Source organism: Fusarium oxysporum, chromosome 5, assembly GCF_000149955.1.
Source record: "Fusarium oxysporum f. sp. lycopersici 4287 chromosome 5, whole genome shotgun sequence".
NCBI classification, from domain to species: domain Eukaryota; kingdom Fungi; phylum Ascomycota; class Sordariomycetes; order Hypocreales; family Nectriaceae; genus Fusarium; species Fusarium oxysporum.
This window is the reverse complement of record NC_030990.1, coordinates 2,727,690-2,745,628: the sequence shown is the minus strand read 5'-3', so window position 1 is coordinate 2,745,628 and position 17,939 is coordinate 2,727,690. Positions and strand designations below refer to the sequence as shown.

Genomic DNA, 17,939 nt, shown 5'->3' with positions numbered 1-17,939 from the left:
TTCGATTTCCCCATCCACTCCAGACTCATCAGCCTCCACTCACACTCATTAGGCTCTTGGTGTCGACCGTGTTAGTGCCAGATCGACCTGTGGTTGCGCAAGCTGTTCATTGTTGTGCCGAGAGTGATGACGAGACCGTTGCCCTTGTGAAGATTCCAATGCGTAGCAGATCTGCCCTCGCAGCGCTTCCCGATTCGGTAGCCTCCCTCGTGTCTAAAGGACGGATGGGGCATTGTCCGCCTGTGGTTCGAGGATCGAAACCCCTAAACTTCTAGGGATAAGTGCGCAATGGTGGCTTGTGAGTGCCGGGCTGAAACACACACGTCCCCTCAAACTATCGGCTACGGCCGTAGCCCGTTATTCCACCGTCCAGAATATCGGAACGTCCAATGTCTGGTATACAGTAATGGAGTTGCATTTACCCACTAAAGCTTGACTGGATATGTCGCAACTCTCACGATGTCTCTCTTCACTTATCAAAATATCTCACTGTTATTTCGTCTTGGGGAACATTCTTATCTATCCCTCGATGTTTCTCCTCATCAAGTCTCTCGAATCGGTCCTGTCTGTATTAGCTTAGCTCAGGTAAGGTCTTGCGGGCTCTGAATCAAATCCTTACAGTAAGTACATACTTAGAGACTACTACGTAGAGGCTAGTGCTGGACTAGCATGCTTGAATGGAACGTGGGGCTGGGCTCTTGGAGGCCCCTCTGCTGTGTACATATCCGTTTCTTCCTCGAGTTCTAATCGCTTCTCAAGACTTTGTGGTACTGTATGGGACCTTCGTAGGTATGCAGCCCCGCTGAGGGATACGTATGTAGACACTGGCGTACTATATGAGTTCATCTAATGGGTAGGAAATTTATGGTTGTGTTTCAAGTGAAATCGACTCACGATTCAAGTCATGATATTGAATCGAGTACAAGCAAGTGTGTGACCTGGCCAGAGGCTCAGACATCGTGAAGTGAATAGGAGCCATGGTAATATCATATTGATTCGTTTCGTGTCCCAGTCGCTCACTTATTTCCTTTCCTTGCTAGCTTGTTCGCATGCAGTTCTCGTATGGATCATTAGCTTCCCAAATTCTCCGCGACAATAAATAGCCGCTCTCCAAGCGTCACTCCGAGCCGAGGTGGTTCTCTTTTTAGACTCGTATTGCAGTCTGTGTCCACAAAGCGTATGTCCAGCAGGAGTGTGCTCCCTATCACAGTGCATGCATCGATGGCATGGCGTCTGAAGGACTGATCTTGCACTGCCAATCATATTTCTCGATGAAAAAACTGCGATAATATAGTATAATCAAGCAATGGTTGGTATGAATGCAGATATGCAATTCCAACTCGGTGGAGTCTTATGTAAGACCTAACCAACGACAAATAAATGAATTTGTCTCCCTGTCGCATGTTTGCCAGTGGCAGTGTCAGTCTATCAGAATTGGCCTTGAGGCCTGTGACCAGGTGTGTGCGCGTGAGAAATAGGTAGTCGAAGTTAAGCTTTCTTCATACTAAACTCTTCTGAAACGCGTAGAAAGATGAATCTGAACGTGTGACCTTACCTGCGATGGTCCACAGTCGAGGTAGATTTGATTGTGAAACATATCGAATTCCCTGTCCTGTTGCATCCTTGCCCCGCGATTCACGCTTGGATATGGCAATACCTTACATCTGCATGTCTCAGTACCATAGGCATCATATATTTCAGTCTGCCAAAGCCCATTCAGTTGGGTTATCTTCAGCCCTAAGTTTAGGTTAAGCCTTAGGCATGTACAGGGGACAGACTTTATGATCTTATCGATAAGAAAGTTTATTGATGACTAACAAAAATCGCCTCCATTCGCATTCTGCGAAGAATTTATAGAGGCTAGTCACTCTCCCAAGCGGCAGAAGGATGTAAACGGTTGCCAAACAGGCATGCTCACGCAGATAATTCGACGAACCATGGCTACAGAAGTCAAGCGAGTACCCATTCCTCGACGGGGTGTAGATTATCGTGGCAAGGTTGTTCTTGCGCCTATGGTTCGCTCAGGAGAGCTTCCATCAAGACTTTTGGCTCTTAAGTATGGCGCAGATCTTGTCTGGGGTGAGATGCACAGCAAAAATATGTCAAGATATCGTTTTCTAACTTCAGCCTACAGGTCCTGAGACTGTGGATTACTCTATGATTGGAACTTCTCGTCGATTTGATGAAGACTCGAAAACGATAGAGTGGTATCGTCTCTCATCCCATGGTCAGAAGGACCCTCCTCCGGATGCCAAGGAGAGCATTATCTACAGAATGCTGCCAGAGGCTGAAAAAGACAAGCTTATCTTCCAAATCGGCACATCGGATCCCGATCGTGCAGTAGCAGCCGCTAGGCTGGTGGCCGCAGATGTCGCCGGCATCGATGTCAACGCTGGTTGCCCAAAGCCCTTCAGCACTAGCGGAGGAATGGGTGCCGCCCTTCTCAAGACTCCAGATAAACTCTGCGCTATTCTTGAGGCTCTTGTTAAGAACATTACCCCTGAATTTGAGATTGGAATAAGCGTTAAGATCAGACTCCTCGACACTGCAGCGGAAACAGAGGCGCTTGTTCGCCGTCTTTGTGCGACAGGCATTACAGGACTAACCATCCATTGCCGGACGACACCTATGAGACCCAGAGAACGGGCTATTAGAGGGCAGCTCCGTATGATTGCAGAAGTCTGCCATGAGTATGGTGTTGCCTGCTTGATGAACGGCGACGTTGAGAATAGGGACCAAGGTCTCCAGCTCGCCAAAGAGTTCGGTGCGGACGGTGCGATGATTGCAGTCGCGGCTGAGAAGAACCCAAGCTGCTTCAGGAGTGTAGCTGATGGCGGACTGGCACCTTGGGAAGAAGTTGTCGATCATTATGTGAAGACTGCGATTGATGTTGACAACCGGTTCGGCAACACCAAGTTCCTGCTCTCAAACATGGTCCCTGGAAAGTCAAAATCTTACCAGTCAATGAACCAGTCCAAGAATTATAAGAGCATCTGCGAGGCGCTATCCCTTGAAAAACACCTCGAGTCCGCTCGTATTATAGATAGTAAGCGAGGACTGGATCAGCCCCTGCATGGGAAAGCTGCAGAGAAGGCCGCAAAGAAGGCTGCAAAGAAGGCCAACGCACAGACTAATACACAGCCGGTGAAGTCAAAAGAAGGAAATGACCAGAAGCGCAAGCGGAGAATGTCTGATAACAGACCTGTGAAGCAGGTGAAGACATCTGAACCCGCACCAGCTGTAACGGCTGTTTAGGGAAAGGGTCAGTTGGATGGTACAAAGGCGAGGGAATGATAAGGGGCGTACGGTTGAGTTAGAAGCCTTGGATTCGCATTACATGGAGTTAAGGACACAGGCTCAGAGGACAAGAGCTTGGGAACAGAGCATATAGAAAGCTGCCGCATCATTAGGTCATGAATAAATTATAGAGAAAGGACGGCAAGGAATGTTTTCTTTTTCATTAACAAAAAAGGAAAGGAAACCCAGCCTATTCAAAATACATACAGATATTGGTAGCTGGCGCTAAGCAGGACCGGCCATTGATACAAATGAACAGTTTTTGGGAACTCTATTTAATAGTACATTTCATTTCATCTCGCTTTTTGAAATCCTTTATTTGCCCTTCTGGACCCAGCCTTCAACAGCCTCTCGTGCGTCTGTCACTTTTTCGTCGACATAACGGACACCAACCTGGCTATGCGCCTTGGCAAAGCTGACGCTGTTGACGATACTCTCACGCAGGCGGACGTGAGACTCGGCAATAACAGGGAACCTCTGCTCGTACTTCCAGGTGAGGTCGGAGATGTTGCGCATGGTGACAGGGAGAACGGTCCAGCCAGCGCCGATACCCAGGGCGAGGGGGAGCGAAGCGCGAAGGATAATGCTGCGATTGCGAGTAATGATACTACCGGCCATAGCAGCGACCAGGACGTAAATGGCTCCGGGCATAAGTTGCTCGCCGCTTTCACGGGAGGGAGCCAGTGAAGCGATGGTACTGGTGAAGGATTGCTCGAGATTGAAGGCTGAATCCATGGTCTCATTGACCTTGTTCTCAGCAGCTACTGCGTACTCGTACAGGGCCAGGCGACCTTTACCGATATGGACGGCCAGCCGCTCAGTAGGAGTAGGCGAGTGATGCCTCTCCTCATCGTCGACCGGCTCAACGGGTGTCGCAGCAACGGGTGGTGGTGGTGTTACAGGTGCGGGATTTGCTGTCGGGATATCGTAATCATCGTAGATGGGTTTTCGCTATAGTGCTGTTAGGAAAATTATTGAAGTCCATTGATGCTCCATGACAAACCTTGAAGTCACTGGGACCTTCGGCGAAAACAGTAGCCGGAGCCAGTGCCATGCCGCCGAGGGCCATGGTCGCCAGCGGTGCCAGGGAGCGCTATACAGATCAATTAGCACGAAGGAGCTTATCTAGAGCTCAGATGTATTACTGACCCGCGAGAACACCACTCGTGAAGCCATTGTGCGCTCAATTGACGAGTGGGTGAGAAAGACGTCACGCGAATTCAAGATGGACGTCGGATGCTCGTGAGCACAATCATCACTGTCGGAAAATCTAGGACGGAGGCTCTATTGGACCACTCAGAGTCCAGCTTGGGGGCGTTGATGGGATGACTAAGATTTTCAATCCCAGTAGGTAGTGCAGGAAGGCACAACTCAACCTACCTTCCTTAGGCTGCAAGTTATGGGCGGAAATGCCCTGCTAAAACAAGGAAGGCGACAAGGGACGGATCCGAAGCCGGAAAGCCCGACAAGGCAGGAAAGTCGCTTTTGAAAGTCTTCCTCCGATATCTTCAATTCTTGATCTAAAGTAAAGAATATTAAGCATACCTACCTACCTACCTTATCCCACCCGTGTTTTCACTCCAATTTCTGCTACTCTTCCCCGCCATTGGGAGAGAATACGGGATTATCACTTCGATTGCTGTTGGATCAATTCATGGGTTCGATCTTATCTGCATATTGATAATGCTGAGTTCGAGGGGCAACCGCCTCTGGATCTGTAATAGATGTGTTCGACACACGACCAAACCTCCACAACGGCGATGGAACTCTATTGCCTCCGCAGTAGCCCAGGTTATCTCCCCAAGCACACCGGTCGATCATACCGCGAGCTCGAATCACGATGATACTGTTTTACGCAACTTATTCGACGCCCCCACGGGCAGAACTTTCCCCAAGTTCAGCTTGAAGAAGAGCCAAGGTCTCTTCAAGAACCGATACCTCACCAGCCCTGGTGGCTTCCAGCAGTTCGCTCAGAAGAACCTCGAACGAGCAAAAAATATCGTTAATAAAGTCCTAAGTGCATCCTCCGTACATGAGTACTGTGCGGTGGTCCGCGACCTTGATCGGCTTAGCGATCTATTGTGCCGTGTACTGGACCTCGCAGATTTCGTTCGTATGACGCATCCAGATAGCCGGTTCCAGGAAGCGGCTGCCAACGCATGGGGTATGGTATATCAGTACATGAACCAGCTTAATACCATGACTGGTCTCAGTGATCAGTTAAGTCAGGCGCTATCTATCCCCGAAGTTACAAAGGTGTGGTCGGAAGAAGAGAGAACTGTGGCTTTACAGCTCAAGTTGGACTTCATGAAATCTGCTGTAAATTTGCCAAAAGCTTCACGAGACAGATTCGTGGATTTGTCCTCGCGTATCAGCGAAATAGGATCGGCTTTTGCACAGGGAATGCAGCCAGCAAGAAAACAAATTACCCTTCCGGCTTATAAGTTCTATGGCCTTTACCCAGGCATCGCAGCCACGCTCAAAGTACGACAGAACATCACGCTACCCACTCTGAGCTCAGATGCAATAGGAGCACTTCAAAGTGTGCATGACGAGGAGACTCGCAAAGAAATTTACCTGGCCCAACGAACCGCGTCTCGGGAGACTGTTTTGTACCTCGAGGCAATGTTAAAGCTGAGAGGTGAGCTCGCAGAGCTTGCAGGTTTCGAAAGTTATGGTCACATGGCCCTGAAGGACCGCATGATGGCCAAGACTCCTGCGTCTGTAATGGAGTTTCTCCTTGCTCTAAGAAATAACAACACACCGGTAGTCCAGGCCGAACTGCAAGAACTGGTTTTGAAGAAGCGAGACAGACTCAACCTTCCAGACGTCCCACTCCAAGCCTGGGACAAAGATTTTTATATGGAGAAAATCAGAGTTGACCTGAGGTCTAGACAGCGACAAGAAGATCAGCTCAACGCATTTTTTTCTGTTGGGACTGTCATACAAGGCCTATCGAGACTCTTTGATCGGCTTTATGGTATCCGTCTTGTGTTGCGGGAGACTCTTCCTGGTGAGACATGGCACCCTGAAGTGAAACGACTTGATGTTGTCACTGATAAGGGGGAACTAATTGCTGTTCTCTATTGCGATTTGTTTCATCGCCCACAAAAGTCCGGCAATCCCGCTCATTTTACAGTCAGATGTTCCCGGGAGATTCTCCCCGAGGAAATAGCAGAGGTCGCTGCTGATCATGACAGTAGTGGGCCAAGTTTCGAGTCACCCGAGATGGCAGCCAACGATGGCATGGAGACATCCTCCGCGGACGGTGTACTGAAGCAACTGCCTACTATTGCACTTGTCTGTGATTTTCAGCCAAGTGAGAACTCTAAGGAGCCCTCTTTGCTATCCTATCAATCTGTCGAGACCCTGTTCCACGAAATGGGCCATGCTATTCACTCTGTTCTTGCACGAACTAGCTTCCAGAATGTCTCTGGGACTCGTTGTGCGACCGACTTTGCTGAACTACCATCGACACTTATGGAGCACTTCGCTGCTGATCCTACTGTCCTATCTCTCTTTGCACGTCACTGGAAGTCGGACCGACCTTTACCTTACGAACTCGTTGCTGAAAGAATCCGGTTGACTAAACGATTCGAAGGCTTGGAAACAGAGAACCAGATCATTCTTGCAATGGTAGACCAGGCCTACCATGCCTCAACTATGCGGGATGCAGAGTTTGACTCAACCGCTGTTTTCCATGATATCAAGGCTCGCTTTGCCCATGGTCCTCGAGATCCGCCAAATACTTGCTGGCAGGGATTCTTTGGCCACCTGCATAGTTACGGAAGTACCTACTATAGTTATCTCTTTGACCGTGTACTCGCCGAGCGTGTTTGGCGTGTTGTGTTCAAGGCTGGTGAGAATGGAGGTGCCATCAATCGCGAAAACGGAGAGCGGTTGAAGGAGAACCTGCTAAAATGGGGAGGCGGCAGGGACCCTTGGACTTGTCTCGCCGACACGCTTCAGGATGAGAGACTCGCACCTGGTGACGAGAAATCCATGGCCTTGGTTGGGAGCTGGGGAATAAAGGATGACCACCACCCATAGGAACATAGAAATCATTTACGAATCATCAAAAGTAATCAAGTAGATCAAAGCATGCAGATGCAACGAGGCCGTCACATGCAGTAGAAGACAAGTAGAGCCAAGAATTCGTGCCAGAATGGCAATGGCAATAGGTAGTCATGGTTCTTGATTTATTATTCTCAAAGATGACCTTCAATCGCTAATTCAAAATGACGTGTCGCTGTTTCGCCCAAAAGTTCCTAGTACGCCAGCCTGACACCCATAACTGGGTGGGTATTCAATGCAGAATAAAGACGAAAAAAAAAAAAAAAAAAAAAAAACAGAAACAACAATAGCATGCCAAACGTTCCAAAGCGCTGCGCTATGTCTATCGAGACGCCCCTTGTAAAAGAGTATATATGACAAGTAAATAGGTTTAATGAGTGTGGCGGTAGGGATGTGCTCCATGATGAGGAAGAAGGCGGTCGATAACAAAGGCGGTCGTCGTAGAGAGGTCATAAGTCATATGCCACCAAATATCGTACAACTAAGGTAGGTATTATTGGATAAGAGAGATATGTGTGATCGGGGATGTTAGTTTTTGGAGCGCCTCGATGGTGCAACGTGCTCCGTGAAGAGGACGTAACTGGTTATATCACCCGATGAACCTGCTGTGAAGACTTCTGAGTGCCCCGACCCATAGTGAGTTGTGACAGGGAAAGCGTTCGTGCCGCCTTGGTTTGCGCCAGATCTTCCTTGTCCAGATCTTCACCGAACGCTCCGAAGCTATGTCCCTCTTCACGAGGGGTTTCAAAAGTGTCAGAGTATTCGCTCTCGTCTCCATGGCCGGTTCCAATACCCGAGTCCTCGGGGTCGATATGTCGACTTCGCGATCTTGTCATGATCGCCAAGGATGTGAGATTATCGTCGTCATCGTCGTGGTCAAACGCAGATCTGTCACCGAAGGATTTGGCTGTCGGGGGCGGATCGAATCCGCTATTCGTGTTTACCGAATGGGACAAGATGCTCAGTTGGTGGCCAAGCGTCTTAACCTGAGTCTCTAGAGCTTCTCGAGCTGAGCGTTCGGTATGAATCAGGGCAAGGAGTGTTGTATAATGGTCCATGGTAAAGACCTCGGGGGTGTTCTTAAGAAGGCTCGGGAGACTAGCTGCACCACGAATTGTTGCAGTCGAGGTGGGACGGTCTTTGTTGCTGTCACTCAGAATAGCCGAAGAATGCGGGTCAAGCAACACGCTTCCCCTCTGGCCTGCTTTTGAATAATTTGGGTGGCCGCTGGAACGACCGAAGCTCTTTCTATGGTCCCATCTGCTTCGATCAGCCTGGTGATCTGGCAAATCCGTGTTGGTTTGACCACCAATCGGGATTGGGGGCGCAGGTCGATCTGGTGGCCCTTGGTGTGACTGCCAGCCTGGAGCAGCATCACACATTCGGTCGAGAGCCTGCTCCAACCGATAGACTCGAGATTCGAGATTGTTTATCCGGGTTTCTAGGTTTGCTGCATGTGTGATTTTCATGCCTCCCACCTGCTTCATGTCTGCAAAGGATCCAAAATTGAAAGGCTCTGCCTCTGTTTGTTTTGGAGCGTCTTCTACTTGCTGGGCCTGTTCGATTTCTTCTATGGCGATGCCTTCTCCTTCTGCGGGGTTTGAAGACACTGGGGACATGAAGGTTGGGCCGTAACTCTCCCTCCAATATTTAATCTCATCACTGCGTCGACGAGTATGGCCATGGCTTTCATCTGGTAGCCCCGATAAGCTCCGCGATCTTCGGCGTACACCAGGGAGGTCGCTGGTGATTGCACGGCCAATCTCGTGAGCGTTGTCATCGCTCTGGTCTTGCCGACTCTCCCGGCCATGGCTACTAGCAGGTCGCGGTGAAAGGCCCGCCAAGTTGTACTCACGCAACCTGGTTGCACTTATCCGAGCGTGCGATACACCAAAGTCAGCGCTCAGTGAGTTGCGCGCGCTCTCGATGGCGCGAACATCTTCTGGGCGAATAGAGTGGGATCTTAACGCCCGATCAAATTCAGTGATGGGCAGGGAAGCTGATCGCTTGGATTCTGCTCCTGGGAAAGGTCGAGTCCGTGACCTGGGAGCTGACCTGTCCCTGCGGCTTAAACTAGGCACCGAGTCTTGGCCATCTTCACCCGTTGATCGACGGTATGGCCCGGGGCGCATTGGCGTGGAACCGGTTTCTGAATCAGTATTGTTGGAACTTTCGTTGCCGCTTGGTTTCTTTTTTCGATTAAAAAGCTTCCCCAAAGCGCCTCGGAGAGTTGACTGCTTCCGTTGAGGGCGCTCCTTGTCCCTTGTGTCCGCGCTGACGAAGGAATGCCGCACATTGTTAGATGGTTCAGCCTTTTGCAAGCGACTTATTGTGCCGGGCTGTCGAGCATGCAACGAGGACCTCGGCTCTTCCCTGAAAGCGTGAGGTCCATTTCGACGATGCTCTGGGAACGTGGGAGATCTGAAATCGTTGCGCGATAGGGTGGGCTCAGTCTGGGATTCTTTGAATTCACCCTGGACAGGCGTAGCCATGTTGGTACCTGGGTTGCGAATTGGGAACTCGTCATCCAAAGAAGTCGAAATAGGGACAGGCCCAGATATCCTGCCGCGGATATTGGACTGCTGCATATCAACAGGCTGAGCAGTGGGAGCAGTGTTGGCTGCTGATCTCCACGGCTTCTTCATGTTGGAAACGTGAAGGAGGACAGCAAGCTGCGGATCGAATAGAGAAGTAAAAATATGACAAAAGGGTCTTAAGCGAAGGTAACAGAATGGAATGTCCAGGTAAAAGCGGTCAGAGATAGACAGATGACATGCCCTGGCGCATATTCATGAAGGAGCGCTCGTAAAACAGGCTCACAATCCGTGCGCTCATCTATACAAGGGCAGCCTGGCCTATCATCCGGTCGATGAGCTTGGTTTCTTTGCGTCAAGGGCGCATTAAGACACGGCGTGAAACAGCCAAACGAGTGTGAGAAGAAAGGAGGGAGTTGGTTGACAGCTTATGGCATCGCGGGAAAAAGTCGCCCTTGCCGTCCGAAAAGGGCGAGCAGGAATCCAGAGACTGGAGAGGAGGAAGAATGGGAGGACGAGAGGGTTTGAAACAAATACATACAGCACAGTACACATGGGCTTGGAGCGGTCCGAGTGGGTGGGCGACTGGCACCTATTAATGTCGGCTCAGCAGGATAGACATAGACATGAGACGCACGCCATGCGAAACCGCGCTTGATGGTGCGGGACAGGGACCATTTGCGGGTTCTTGAAGCGCGACGAGACGTTCAATGCCACGCTGGATGACAAGGAGGGACGAGAGGGGGGCCCTTGTAAGGCATGTCAAGCTGACAAGGGCCCTGGCGGGGGAGGGGAATGAGATACAGACAGCACCTACAGTCCACTGGTTCAGTAGTGTCTGGCAGACACAGACCATTCATACATAGCTCGAGCGGTGAATTGGATCAGGGTGATGAATGGGCAAGCCGCTTGGGATTCCCAATGCTCCCAAACGTTGCGTGGAGCCAAAGCGGGGAGACTGTAGCTTTGCCATCTGTGTCGTGTATAGCCTGAGAGCCAGCAGAACCGATCTCAAAGAGCTCTTTGGTATTCGACTAGACAGGGGTGGGTCGTTCACCTGCACCTATCGTTGCACTCTCTCTTGCAGACCCTTGTCGAGCAGACGAACGAAGCAGAATTGAGAACAACGGACATACATAGGACTCGGTTCGATGCACCGCACCGCTGAGAACCCTGGACATGACACTTCAGTTGAAGCCAAGTCCATGTCACGACAAGACAAGGGTGATGCCTCAAGATCGAAACGCACGAGCCCATCAAGATGACAAGACTGTCGTTGCCAAGGATGGGTGCTGGATTCCATCGACTGGGGAGGTAACACGACAATGGCCTCGATAGAGGCTCCAACGGTCTGGGATCTGGGTATCTTGCCTCGTGGCTCGAGGCCGGGTACAGGGCATTCCGGGGCATTGTTGAGACAGGGGCTCCCTGTATGTTTCTCTCGCGTAGCTAAGGTAAGTTGCGGAACGTGTCTGCATCCATACATACAAGAAAGGCACAGCAGAATTGAGCAAGTTTACAATGTTACCTCAGTAGAGAACAAGACGACAGATTGAGTACCTAACTAGTGGTTATTGGTTTGCGAGACCATCGTGCCATTGCTTGGGTTGCAATTTGAGCGGCATGCGCCGCCTCCTAAATAAGAATCCTAAATAAGAAGAGACGGGTGCCCTGAGAGGCAAAAGGTGGAAATGAAGGCCGATCCGATACACGCTGTCGATACTAGCGATGACAGTGCATGAAGTATGAGATGAAAATAGAGCTCATGGCGTTACGGATGGAACACTCATGGGCAACCGGTCATCCGCTGACGTGGGAAATGGTAGACACCCTCACAGCTGATACTGCCCATCATTCATGCAAGATGCCTCAGATTTGTCTTGAAACCTTGATTGATTACCTTATTTCTCTTTCTAGACCAAGAACATTACAATCTACACCACCCACGACAGCACAGCCATCTCGTCCTCAGCTTTTGATATCGACAGTCTCTATCCGTGCCAGGACAAGTACTAGACTCCCGCTATCTGCGGCCCCATGCGATCTAACGAAGCACGACAGAGCCCCTAACCACTTAGCGTCCCGAGGCCTTAAGCGGCCCAGCTCGACTTGTTTGCATAGCGTTAGGGCCACCGCAAAAAGCAACCATTAGTCTCTTAATATGTCCTTCGTTGGCTCCATAACCGCATTCCTCAAATTTGTGCCGGCGTACAAAAACGACCTGGCAATATCAATCGGGGCAGGTCATACATACTGGCACTACTCCGTACATACAGAGTACAGGCGAGACGACACCACTCGAATACAGTTTCACATAGCTCGACTTCATCACCAGCTATTCCCTGTAATCAGTTGGCGTCCATACCCTACAACAAGATATCGACGTATGCGACATTATACCCACAGATACCTAGGGATGGGTAAACCTCTTGAGGGGCATGCTCGCCTTCCTGAAGTGCCCTTCTGCATTAGACCTACATTCCTCCTTTGGGAATCCTCTACGTGAGCTTCAACAAATAATATCACTTCCTCAGTGCTCAGCGGCAGCCTGTTCAGGTGTGGACTAGAACTCACAAACAACGGTGATCATCCTCCACAAGATCGACCCTGATCAGACGGGTCTATCTCATGTCAGCCGTTTTACCATGGGCGATGTCTGAGAGACAGGGAGCCAATCAAATCATTGGCCAATCAAGGCATCGATTCAACTTCTTATTCATCAGCTGCATGTCCGTTTCCATCTGCAAATTGCTTTCCAGATATTCATCCTTATGTATCTCGTACTGTCTTCTCTGCATCATAGAAGCGCTATTATTACGGTAGAGTTTGATCATATCTGCTGTGTAACAATCGATGCCCTCTTTTTAAATCTCAGAGTCTGTCAAATCTAGAGACACTTCCTGACAACTGACGTCGTATGCTGTTGAGCCAGGGTTCCCTGAAACTGACACGACGGCGTTTTTTCATCGTTAATTATATGCTGCCAAGCCGGAGCGTATGATGTCTGCCACTGTCTTCAACTAAAGAGACCTTTCCTAAATTCCAAGAAACTCGTTGGAATGTCGGGTTTACTTTGAGGGGGTTTCTTGCCGCCCTTGCAGACTCAGGGGCACGCACAGTGACTCCTGATGGCTAAATCAACAATTGAGTAGATGTGATCGGGATGGACTGGACTAGGTAGTTACTCAGAAACAATGCCTTCTAGTGTTTTCGGCAAATTTACAAGATCTGCTTCCTGGTGCTCTACGCGAGTGGGAAGGAAACGGACAAGGATTAATTGTCCCCCACGGTTCGGTACAGTCCCACAACGAGTGAGCGACCTGAAACATCGCCGGGATGTCGACAATGACCACCATCGCAACCCCGTTTCTTGAGTAACTATCCCAGCAGCTTTCACCTTTCCCGACCATCTCGAACAACACATGGGCTCGCACGAATCGAACAGGTCCTGGCCCGACTAGGAAAGGACTAGTTGCCAGCTCTTCTATGTATGTACGGATATGTTCTCTATCTTTGTCACTCGAGCCATCAATCGTTGGAGCTGCAAGCTACTGCAGGTGCTGTTTCAGGAGAAGCTGAGGTCAATCGTTCTGGTCAATCCTCCGTCCATCGTTAAAAGCAGCGTGGGAGTTTTGATCTGACAGCTGTTACGCAGTCGACCATTTCGGCCGAAAGATTTAGAACGAGTTTCAGACCCCATTGCCCTACCTACTGAATATCGACGACAAGCATGTCGACTGGAAGCGAGACGGTGGAAGCTTTCAGTTCCGGTTAATCGTGCGTTAAGCTAGATGCATCTGGGTATCGCAGGTCGGCGTTGTCTTCGAGATACTGCATCCATTTCTTCAAGAAGCTGCCTCCCCTGTGAAACAGGCACGTTAATAATGTCTCGTCTCAGGTGAACGGCTGGAACAGTCTGCGCAGCACTTGTCAAACCAGCGGCTGCAGCTTCGAGGCCCAAGGGCCCAAGTGCACTGCATTATCGCTTACCTCTGAACTGTCTCCGAGTCTCCGATAACCGTCAAAGAACGCTTCGGACGTGTCATTGCGACTAGATACACGTGTATTAGTCAAACTAATCTTGGTTGTCCGGATGGCCCGAATCATAACGGTAACCAACGGGATGTCACCTCACCATTGAGACGGCGCTTCTCGCCGAGGAATCCAACTTCGCCTTCGGAGTTGCTTCGAACAAGGCTCACGATTACGGCCTCCTTTTCACGACCCTGAAAGCCGTCAACACTGCCGAGTTCGATGCCCGGGAACTTGTCTTTCAGCGGAGCTAGTATGGCGAGCTTATAGTCCACTCACTGTCAGCATACGTCTCACTCTACATTTTTTGGACGTACCTGGGCATTGTAAGGTGTCACAACGGCTATATCTTCTGGACGGACCCCGGCACCCACGAGTTGCCTCACGTGCTGTTGTACAAGAGCAGCCTCCATCTCGTTGCTCTTACTGTCACCATGCAAACCTGCTCTGCCCTTTCTAGGAGTGTCCTTGTCGTCTTCCTCGTTCTTTTCGGGAAAGTCACCTCCCTGTGTATCTATGAAGATGACAGGTTCATTGGTGTCCTCGTTGTCCTGGACCTCATATTCAAGGTCTTTCAGGAGGCGATGTTTCACCGCATCAGCAGCGATCAACTTGGAGTCGTATAGTTCATCAGAAGGGAACCGCATAATACTCTCGTGCATTCGATATTGCGTGGTTAGCATGCGTTTGATGGAAGGCCCATGCAATGCCAGCAGTCTGTCAAACAGGGTGATCTCAAGCGTGGTACCCTTTGTGACTGCTGCGCCATCCTTGACTGGCGCCTTAACCTTTGCATTGCTTGATTTGATGGTTGGCGGGAGCTGCAGATGGTCACCGGCACAGACAACCTTCTTAGCAGCTACGAGAGGGACCCAACACTGGGCTTCAAGGGCTTGGCTGGCCTCATCGATGATAACAACATCAAACTCATCGTTCCGCAACTGATAGCCTCCTGCCCCATGCAGTGTTGCCAGAAGGACCTTGCTACCGCCAATGAGTGTACTGACACAGCGACGTTCTCGTTCACGAAACTCTTTTCTCAGTTCTTTGAGGTCGGTGTAGATTGCTTTGCGCTCCTTGCCGCTTTTCGTCTTTTTGATTGAGGCCTGCTTGGTGTCCATTTCTGTCCTAATGTCTTTCACAATAGCACCCGCTTCTGATGTTTGCGTGAGTACGTCGAGCGAGTGGTCAACCACGGAAGGCAGCAAACGAGCGGGATGGCCCAGACGAAGGATCGGGATCTTGTGAGGAGCTAGTCGCTCGACGATGTTGTCAACAGAAATGTTGGAAGGCCCGCAGACAAGAATTCTTTGACCCAGTTTGGTCATCTGGAGAATCAGCTCGATGAGAGTATGAGTTTTGCCAGTCTATACATAAACACGTGAGCAAGTATTTTCCACTCCAGTATAAGTCACTCACTCCCGGAGGCCCATGAATCAATGCTACTTCTCGAGATAGCAAAGCGAACCGAATTGCATTCTTTTGTGAATCGTTGAGCGTTGGATCAAACCACTCGAGATCGCCCACGTTTTCATCTTTAGATAAGTCTTCGGCAACTGGCGATGGGCTCGACAAGCCGAAGAGAACTCTGATGAAACCAGAATATTCCGACTCTTTCATCTTGTTTAGCTTCTCCATCGCCCAGTTCATTCTTCAAAGGAGATGGTTAATGGTGTGATCGCTGTCCATTATGAAGGTGATGACTCAACATACCTCTTGTATGTCACTTCGTCTGCCAATTTGACAGCCCATACTCTACCCGAGAAGCCAACTTCTTCCTTCCCCTCATCAATCGCAACAGCAACCCATCCTCTGCTCACTCTGGTAACAACACCTCTCGCTCCCTTCTTCTCCAAATCCTTTACTTCACGCTTTTTGGCGCTTCCCGCCGGCTGCTCAGCGACAAGAACGATGTCTCCGGTGCGCAAGCCATGCTCAGGTAATTCATCAGGCGAGCCCGTGGCGGCATCCGGAGAGAGCTCAAGAACTGTTCGGCCTCCGAGACCCGTACGTTGACCTGAGACAACAAGGTTTGTGAGAGCAAGACCAGCTCGTTGAAGGGCTGTCGGGCTGTGGTTGGAGATGAGGGTGCTTGTCTCGTTGATCTCTGTCTGAAGTTCTTGTTCAAGAAGGGCGAGTTGGGTGGTGGCAAAGGTAGGAATGTCGACTGGCTCTCTTTTGACAGTCATCGTCACTGACCTTTCTTTGTGTGGTTAAGTAAAACTTGGTGAGGTTACAGATGTAAGTGTAAGATCAGAATACGACGTGGGATTGGATGTTTGGTGGGGGAGCTTCCATGATTAGACCCCGCCATAACCCGCTCTGACGTTAGTTGTCTGACTACCTACTACTACTACCTTGGTACCTACTTCGGGCGAAGTCATGATGCTTCATATCATGAGAGCTCAAACGCACCAATTACCTATAAAACAATACTGACAGTAATTGGTGTCTTTCACTTCAGATATTTGTATATACGCCAACCTATAAGAATATTCATACGAACAGAGCTCAACACTCAAATACTCCTGTGGTATCAAGTCATGATGTAACCCCCCATAAATGCGCCGCGTCAAAACCAAAACTCTTGCCATAAGCAGAAACATTATCGCTCCAGCGCTAACAATGTAATACTAGATGCAATCTTAAGTAATGTCAGAGTACACTACAAGTCGAGTCAAGAAATTAGAGCTCATGCTCAGACGGGTGGATAGCAATCACTACCACAAGAGAGACAACCATAATCGCCAAAGCAACAAACGCAACAATCATGATTGTACCACGACTAGCAGGAAACTTGCCCTGCATGACCCAGTGCTGAGATTGAAAATAGCGTTTGTAGCCAAGGAAGAGAATCAATATACTGATACCGAGGAACGTGGTGCCAAGCGGCTTGCCCATGTGTCGTAGTGTCTGGGTGTTGCTCCGCGAGTTATTGCCATGCTCGCTTTCGAGAGACGTATTGAGGCGAAAGAGCTGTGTCACTGCTATCCCTATGGATGCAAAACTAAGAGATGTGCGTAGCCATGCCAGAAATGTTCGTTCTTGGAGGTTGTTAGATTGTTAACCCGAAGTACCAAGGGTGAAGCTTACCGATGGCGAGGTGGTCTCGGGCAACGCTGCCTTTGTTCTCCAGCTCTATCGACTGAAACTTCTCTGCCTGGGTCTGCCACCACGACGTATTACCACTCTCTGAGCTGGCTTGTCGGGTCGTCTCAGGGTTCTGGGCAGCGCCATTGTTTTGTTGGGAAGATGGTCGCTGGCGTAAGGATGGTTTACGGATCTGCGGGGCCGAGGTCGCGGTACTTGTAACATTGAGCGAGTTGTAATTGAGAGGCGGCGTATGAGATATGAATCCAGTAGCCTCGTCGGCGCTGCTGTCCTCGTTGACAGGGCTGGGCCTGAGCGACGAGTTGGGCGGGAGGATGGGACTGCCGGCGGGCCGGGGTGAGAGATGGGTAGGAGAGGGACCAGCCATTGATTCGGCGCGTTCACGAGCGTTCTGTTGTGCGTAAAAGTCGTTCTTGTTAGCGCTCACTCAACATTGGGGTACTCAGGCGAGGGATACTGAGAGGAAGCGAAAGAGAAGAACAACGAGGGGGAGTAGAGCCAAAAGAGCACGCGAGATTCGGATGATCTTTCGGAGGCTAAGGTCTGGATGTCGAGCAGGGGGCCGGCAGTTTCCCAGACGCCACAAAGACCATCTTTGTACGGACGGCGAGATAGTCGACCACATGCATGTCGATATCTACCGGTACCAGCCTGAAGTGCTAGTTATCGGGCTTGCAAGGAATAGCTGCCAGCCCGCATGACATGCAAAGAACAGAACAGAACACATGAGGCTGGTTGAAAAGAACATGGCCGTCCCGCACAATGTCTCATGAATCACCCGTGCCGTGTCTTTGTCTCACTCACTTCCATTTACAAGAACAGGAGGATACACACCTCAAGTATCTCATTTATGCGTGCATTTGAAGATGAATGCCGTCCTAGTTGGAACCC

General features: G+C 50.1%; 6 protein-coding genes across 7 annotated transcripts; 2 read left to right on the top strand and 4 right to left on the bottom strand.

Annotated features, from left to right (window-relative positions):
- Nucleotides 1-1,694: 1,694 nt before the first annotated feature.
- On the top strand, nt 1,695-3,600 carry FOXG_01963 (tRNA-dihydrouridine synthase 2). The gene is made up of 2 exons (XM_018379125.1): nt 1,695-2,079; nt 2,135-3,600. Exons 1-2 carry the CDS (start codon nt 1,911-1,913, stop codon nt 3,253-3,255), a joined length of 1,290 nt encoding a protein of 429 aa, XP_018235142.1. The 5' UTR covers nt 1,695-1,910; the 3' UTR covers nt 3,256-3,600.
- FOXG_01962 (uncharacterized protein) lies at nt 2,063-4,668 on the bottom strand. Of its 2 annotated transcripts, XM_018379124.1 has the most exons (4): nt 4,447-4,668; nt 4,301-4,390; nt 3,505-4,248; nt 2,063-3,395 (listed from the first exon to the last, which is right to left on the bottom strand). In XM_018379124.1, the coding sequence occupies exons 1-3, from the start codon at nt 4,471-4,473 to the stop codon at nt 3,613-3,615; spliced, it is 753 nt and encodes a 250-aa protein (XP_018235141.1). In that variant the 5' UTR covers nt 4,474-4,668; the 3' UTR covers nt 2,063-3,395; nt 3,505-3,612. The 2 variants fall into 2 exon arrangements, with proteins under 2 accessions (XP_018235141.1, XP_018235140.1); XM_018379123.1 differs by having other exon boundaries at nt 2,063-4,248.
- Nucleotides 4,669-4,686: 18 nt separating this feature from the next.
- On the top strand, nt 4,687-7,543 carry FOXG_01961 (uncharacterized protein). Its single transcript, XM_018379122.1, has one exon. The coding sequence runs from the start codon at nt 4,981-4,983 to the stop codon at nt 7,345-7,347; it is 2,367 nt and encodes a 788-aa protein (XP_018235139.1). The 5' UTR covers nt 4,687-4,980; the 3' UTR covers nt 7,348-7,543.
- Nucleotides 7,428-10,617, bottom strand: FOXG_01960 (uncharacterized protein). Its single transcript, XM_018379121.1, has one exon. It carries the CDS (start codon nt 10,014-10,016, stop codon nt 7,956-7,958), a length of 2,061 nt encoding a protein of 686 aa, XP_018235138.1. The 5' UTR covers nt 10,017-10,617; the 3' UTR covers nt 7,428-7,955.
- Nucleotides 10,618-13,676: 3,059 nt separating this feature from the next.
- Nucleotides 13,677-16,126, bottom strand: FOXG_01959 (uncharacterized protein; the record flags this gene model as incomplete). The annotated part of the gene is made up of 6 exons (XM_018379120.1): nt 13,677-13,767; nt 13,896-13,956; nt 14,041-14,200; nt 14,255-15,304; nt 15,357-15,588; nt 15,651-16,126. The coding sequence occupies 6 exons, from the start codon at nt 16,124-16,126 to the stop codon at nt 13,677-13,679; spliced, it is 2,070 nt and encodes a 689-aa protein (XP_018235137.1).
- Nucleotides 16,127-16,622: 496 nt separating this feature from the next.
- FOXG_01958 (uncharacterized protein) lies at nt 16,623-17,415 on the bottom strand (the record flags this gene model as incomplete). The annotated part of the gene is made up of 2 exons (XM_018379119.1): nt 16,623-16,981; nt 17,031-17,415. The coding sequence occupies 2 exons, from the start codon at nt 17,413-17,415 to the stop codon at nt 16,623-16,625; spliced, it is 744 nt and encodes a 247-aa protein (XP_018235136.1).
- Nucleotides 17,416-17,939: the final 524 nt, after the last annotated feature.

Bases quoted from the DNA above. Each gene is read 5' to 3' on its own strand.
- FOXG_01963 (XM_018379125.1), top strand. From the start codon at position 1,911: ATGCTCACGCAGATAATTCGACGAACCATGGCTACAGAAGTCAAGCGA. The intron at 2,080-2,134 runs GTGAGATGCACA...TTCAGCCTACAG, and splicing joins TGGCGCAGATCTTGTCTGGG to GTCCTGAGACTGTGGATTAC.
- FOXG_01960 (XM_018379121.1), bottom strand. From the start codon at position 10,016: ATGAAGAAGCCGTGGAGATCAGCAGCCAACACTGCTCCCACTGCTCAG.
- FOXG_01962 (XM_018379123.1), bottom strand. From the start codon at position 4,473: ATGGCTTCACGAGTGGTGTTCTCGCGG. The intron at 4,391-4,446 runs GTCAGTAATACA...TGATCTGTATAG, and splicing joins CACGAGTGGTGTTCTCGCGG to CGCTCCCTGGCACCGCTGGC. The intron at 4,249-4,300 runs GTTTGTCATGGA...ACAGCACTATAG, and splicing joins AAGGTCCCAGTGACTTCAAG to CGAAAACCCATCTACGATGA.
- FOXG_01961 (XM_018379122.1), top strand. From the start codon at position 4,981: ATGCTGAGTTCGAGGGGCAACCGCCTCTGGATCTGTAATAGATGTGTT.